We start from the raw sequence: 6,060 nt of genomic DNA on the forward strand, positions 1-6,060 counted from the left end.
TTAAGGGTGGCAAAATTCAATGCGATCCAAATGATCGAATGTGTTGGATCTTGATTAAATTAAGTTTGAACATAAATTATAATTTTAAAATTTGGGTTCAAATAAAAAAATTTGAACATAAATTATAATTTTAAAATTTGGGTCAAATAAAAAAATTTATCCTGTTTAAAATTGGGTTCGGACCCAAACACACATGTTTACTTGTCTGAATTTAAATCAGGTACGTCTGAAATTCAATCGTGATTAAATATTTCATAAATAAGTGATGTGGGATTGATTTTTTTTGGCACCTTTGATCAAAATCAAGTGGCCTAAAGTAATACACGTGGCAATATCAGGATGGTCAAAGCCTAGAGATGGAAAAGATACAAAACAAATGATGAGCGTGAAAGAAGGGTAGCAGCGTAAACTGTATACGCATCGCATCAGCGTCGGGATCTTATTTATAGGGCGCATGCAATCGCGCACGCTTTGGCTCGTTGTTCCAGGCTTCTTAAATTTTCTTTGGTCAAAGTCCATGCACGCGAGGTTTCAGTGACAGACAGGTGACCCCCTCTGAAGTTTCATAAATACGAACGCAGTCGACGCGTGTTATATGAAACAGAGATCTGAATGTGGAGTCCAATCGCCATCGGCTAATGCGGACCCCGAGCCGCCATCGTCGTTTGTTTTTAACTGGAGTTCCTTATCTTTGTGGTGATCCGGGAACAGGTAACAGAAACCGTGGTTAAAAAGGAAAATTTTGTGTAACATGCACATGGGCCGGGCCTAACTACCCTTAACGGGCTGGGTCAGAGTCCTTGGCCCGTTAAGATGACTCTTGCCAGATGATGTAGCTGCAGTGCAGACTCGTATTGGGCTTCTATATGGAGAAGAGGGTGACAATCACTGGCCTGCAATAGATCAGGAACCCTTGGTTGAGTCCGTACAAGAAGCCCTTGATAATGGAGGGGAAGGTGTTGGCGCAGGAGTGCACAGTGGAAGTCTGGAAGACATTTTTAGGGATTTCAGTTTTACAAAAAAATATATATATATATACATACATTTTTTTCGAAATTGTTTTTCTTAAAAAGGCCGGCCCTGGCCATTGGGCACTTAGTCAGCCGATCCCTTTGTTTTGAGATTTGTGGGTCGGCCTGTTACGGCCCGCGAATCTAACCCAACAGTCTGGCCCAGCCCATTTTACACCGATAAAGGTTTTGTTTTTAATAATTGGAAAGGCAGCAGCCCAATGATCACTTTGTGATTCTTGGATCAATTTTAAACCTGAGCCTAATTGTTACAACCGCATCACAATGACATGCGCTTTAGACCGGGTCGAAGCCCATGTTATGTAGGTAAGTGGGTCGAAGTCCCCATAAATGGATTACAAGACCCACAAAACCAGATAACAGAGAACTCCTAATAAATATTTCAGTTAGTTTCGAACTCCTAACCTAAAGCACCTTTAATCCTTATTAAGTCTTGGGAAATAACCAATCAGGCTATCGCCCAGTTGTTGCTAAAAATGTTATCTGTTATAAGCGAGGCTTGTTTTTCAGTCATCTCACTTTGTTATCATATCTTTTATGTGCAGGAACAATGTCCTCAAAATACCTATATTAGTTACATGGGGGACCCAAAATACCAGCATTTTTATTTGTGGCATGGGTTCTCTACTATTTTTTACATTAAGTTTACGAGTCATTGCTGGCAGTGCTTTTGAAGATTGAAATTTTATGAATTAGAAGACTGATTTTCTTTGTTTCAATTTCATTTAAGTGGCCCCACACTGCAATATACTGGTTTTAATATTTCAAAAAAAAAAACTAGCATCACATATAAGTTTAGGATTTATGATTTTTCTCAAAATCTAATATATTATAATATTATGAAGATCTAAAATATTCAATCACACGTTTTAAGCCATGATTGAATATGGTTGTAGGAAAAATTGTTGCAAATTCTAACTAAAAGAATTGTAACTAATCCCATTCATACACCCTAAATATGTGATGTTTAGATTATAACTAAGCTATTTGAATTTGGTGTCCATCTTGCTCTTCATCTTGTTATTTATGAATAATGACACTGAACCAGGTAATCTTAAAAGTGTATATGATTTGGTTCCTGGATCAAATCCATATCCAATGACATGCCCCACATTAACTGACTATTCAAAGCTCATATGCAGCAAGTTCCAGAGTCCAACCAGTCCAGACAGTCAAAACAATTTGGTTGACAACCATGTACAGGGATATAGTATATTATATATATGTGTGTGTGTATTTAATCTGACCACACATTCAGCACTCCATATCTAAATCCACCAAAACAAACAAGCAAAGAAACAAATAACTGAATATTTTTAATCAACAAATTTCTTAATAATATTTCACTTTTTTTGCTTTGTTTTTTTTCTTATCAAACACTTAAAAAAGGAAAACTCTGGCCTTAAATATAAAAACAAACTGTATCTATAAATGAAAAAGAAAAACCTCCCACCACTGTTTTCTCTTTTTTTCCTTCTCCATTCACCAAATTTGTCTCCTCTCTGTTTCTTGAATCAAGCTGTTAAGAAGTCTAATGTTTAACAGCTGGTGATTGTTCTTTTCATGCTAAGAACATCAAATATTTCCAATCCCATTTTTCCTCCTCTACTCTCCCCATTCACAATCCTCTTTACCTTCTTTTCCAACTTCAGTTTTTAGTTTTGTTTTGATTGTCTTAGGGATCACCTTCACAGACACCAAAACTGATATAGAACAAAATCAAACATATCGGTTTATGGCGAAAAAAATAGCTTCCATCACTTATGCAGCAGCTACAATTCACAAGGTCTGTCTAGCTTCCTCCTTTTGGCAGCAGGACTGTTTTGTGAAGAATTCAGGCACGACCCAGCGGTTGTGTCGTTGCTTCTATAGCTCAAGCATGCAGCAGCATCCAGCACCCCAATGGGGCTTTGGGGCACAGATGGGACTGAACCACCAGCACCCTTAACCAACCCATCATTCATTGATAACTCAATGATTAGTTTAACACACTTCAACACCCTCTCCTGCAAAATCCAAATTTCATATACATTAGTCATTAAAAAGCAGATTCAGTTAGTCATTTATATACAGATTTATCAAACTAAAAATGATGAGAGAAAGCAAGGCCATCATCATTTATATTACCACTTTTGGATCCTTGGACCATCACCACAATCTCACCTTTTCTATGTACTGAGTGAGAGCTGAAACTGCTTTCTCATTGTCTATTGTTAGAATTTCTCCTCCAACAGCAATTGCCACAGCTGCTGCAACCTCAGAAGGCTTGAATTCCAAGAATTCAATTCCTACAATAAATACACACCCACCAAATACATCAGACCCCTCTCAAGTCTCTCCATCATAACAAATGACACTTCACAGGGAATTATCGCAATCAAGTACATTATCTCTTTGGCGTAAATGCGTGCGTGAGAGAGATAGAGAGGAATACCTTTTATTGTGCATGATATGAGCTGGACTGCTCGTAAAAGTAAAATTCGTACTTGGGTTCGATTGTCGTCGATCTTATGGAGGAAATAGTCTATGAAAGAGTAAGGACTCACTGCTTGCATTCTCCACTTTAAGGTGTGGAGAACCAGAAGCTCCATTCTTTGTATTGTTCTAGCCTCAAATATATATTTAGCATCACCCATCTGTTAACATTCAAAATCATCAAACACTTTACGACCAAACAGCATCGTAATAGCAAATGCAAACAACAATGTGGACTGATTCTTCACCTGTAGATCTAGAGATAAAGGAACTTCAGTTTCTTCCAATTTTGCTGCCAGAGACAAACATGCCACGGCCAATAACTGCATCATCCAAGGTTTGCCCTTCTACACATTACCAAACAACAAGATTAGATGCAAATTTTAAGCACTTAGCTATCAAATAGATAGGCACTGTGAGCCAACAACTTACAGGTAATTCATACGCAGAAAGAAATCTGTCCAAGTAATTTATTGCTAGATATGCACATAGATGACCAAAATCATAATGAGCTTGTACCTGTTGAACAAACAAGGACATTAGCACTGAAAAGATGAACTATATAATATAAACAATTGAATGGAACAGAAAGAAAAATTAAAATCACTATTGAATTACAAGTTTTTAACTCTGATCACTAAATAGAAATTGCATTAAATACCTTCACACAGAAAGGAAAAGGAAAGGAGAGCTTGAATACAAGTTGACATATCAACATTGGCCCAAAAAACACCAAAAGGAAGAACCCACCAAACCCATTTCAGAAACTCTTTAGAAAAAAAAAAGTATCCAACGAGAAGAAAGCTTCACACACATTTCATCAAACAACTACTATGCTATTCATAAACACCAATCACATAAACAACAAAGGAACATTGAACATTATTGAAATCGTATTGAAAATGTCCAGAAAAACCAGTAAAGTCCACAATAAATGAAATCTTTCATTTTGATAAAACTAGTAAATACTACACTTTTCATCAAAAACACCAAAACAAGATTATTTGATAATTAAATTCATCAAAAGGAGTCAAAAACCAACCTTTCCGATCCAATCAATAGCCCCCTTTCTTGCCCCCACGTCCAAATCCCCATTTTGAAGCCTCCCCAAGTAATGAACAGAGGGCATGTGCTGGCATTCCTTTTCAATAATCGAAATCACACATGCTTCACTCTGCAATGGTAACCCATCTCCATCATCAGAAGGCAGGTTGTTATAAATGTTTCGATGATTCCAATGGTACTGCGAAGTAGTATCAAACTCCCCCACTACACCATTGCAATTGTTGTCATCAAAAACGCTGCTATCCTCCTCCGCACACAGAAGGCTTGGAACAGAACCGTCAAAACTTGGTGCCATCACCAACACCCACTTAAAAAAAAAAGCTTTATTTTTTTATGATTCAACAAGAAATGGCCATTGGGTTATGATTTTTTCAGTGTTCTATATTGAGATTTTATAGATTAAGAGCAGATTTTGATGGAAAGAACAATAACTGATTCAAAAACTCAAAAAACCCAGAGTGAAGCAGAGTCTCTCCCTCTCTATATATCCCTCCCTACCCATCCAAGTTGGGTCTGAAAAGACTGCCGATGAGAGGGGTTTTTTAAAAGAGAGAGACGGGAGAGACAGAGAGGCACATAGAAATGAGAAGGAGAAGAAGAAGAAGAAATTATACTCCAAACAAAGGAAGAAGGGTAATTACAGGATTTGTAAAGAAAGAGAGACCGAGTGCGTGTGTAGTGTGTTATTGTCTGTAAATATACTGAGTTGTCCTAAGCGACGCCACCATTGGCCCCTCACAAGTGACTACGTGGACACTGAGATGGACAGAATTGTCATTTTACACATTTTACATGGGCAATAGTGTCTTTTCAGTTTTTTATTTTCTTAAAATTTGTGCATATTAATATATTATATTATCCTTTGTATCTAAATCTCCATCAATGGAAACTCCCTTTTTATTCGCTCCGTAATTTTTTGTTCAAAAATGTTTATTTTAGAATTTCTATTAAAACACTCGTTGACTTTTATTTGTTAGAGTAAATAACAAAAATTATCTAATCTTGAGTATTGAAACTAGGGGAATAGGATTGGCAAAACTCTATTCGGATGATCGAATATGCTCGAACCCATATTTAATCAAGTTTGGACACATGAGTTATACGTCTGAAATCTGAGTCTCAATCTAGGTATAGTCAATTAAGTATGTCTGAAATTCAATCCGAATTAAGGTTCGAACATGGAAATATTCCATAAACACGTGGTGTTGTCCGATCCAGAACCGAAGTTTTAGCCACCCCTAATTGAGAGTAGTATGAGTTTGATCTTGTAAATTCGTGCGAATTGGAAGGGCAAGAGAGTAAATGCAACTATGATGAGAATTGAGAAGGACTAATGGGACGAGACTTTTTGTCTTTTTCTACCCGTGCTGACATGTGTACCTGAATTTAATCCGTTCATGACTGGAAACATACGTTTCTCTCTGAAATTCCAATTACGAGACTTCCTTTTTTTTTTTTTTTTTTTTTTTTTTGGGTCTTTGGCATTTTT

The 6,060-nt window shown here is 36.9% G+C and overlaps 1 protein-coding gene across 1 annotated transcript; it reads right to left on the reverse strand.

Moving 5' to 3' along the window:
- Positions 1-2,364: 2,364 nt before the first annotated feature.
- On the reverse strand, positions 2,365-5,195 carry LOC120010408 (cyclin-D3-1-like). The gene is made up of 6 exons (XM_038861199.1): positions 4,549-5,195; positions 3,939-4,025; positions 3,755-3,853; positions 3,466-3,667; positions 3,195-3,319; positions 2,365-3,037 (listed from the first exon to the last, which is right to left on the reverse strand). The coding sequence occupies exons 1-6, from the start codon at positions 4,864-4,866 to the stop codon at positions 2,804-2,806; spliced, it is 1,065 nt and encodes a 354-aa protein (XP_038717127.1). The 5' UTR covers positions 4,867-5,195; the 3' UTR covers positions 2,365-2,803.
- Between the last annotated feature and the right edge of the window lie 865 nt (positions 5,196-6,060).

This window comes from Tripterygium wilfordii, chromosome 12, assembly GCF_013401445.1.
Source record: "Tripterygium wilfordii isolate XIE 37 chromosome 12, ASM1340144v1, whole genome shotgun sequence".
Taxonomy (NCBI): Eukaryota; Viridiplantae; Streptophyta; class Magnoliopsida; order Celastrales; family Celastraceae; genus Tripterygium; species Tripterygium wilfordii.

What these genes read in the sequence shown, in the direction of transcription:
- LOC120010408 (XM_038861199.1), bottom strand. Translation starts at nt 4,866, where the DNA reads ATGGCACCAAGTTTTGACGGTTCTGTTCCAAGCCTTCTGTGTGCGGAG. An exon ending in CTTTATCTCTAGATCTACAG is followed by an intron (nt 3,668 to 3,754) that starts GTGAAGAATCAG and finishes GAATGTTAACAG; the next exon opens with ATGGGTGATGCTAAATATAT. An exon ending in TCACTCAGTACATAGAAAAG is followed by an intron (nt 3,038 to 3,194) that starts GTGAGATTGTGG and finishes TGGATTTTGCAG; the next exon opens with GAGAGGGTGTTGAAGTGTGT.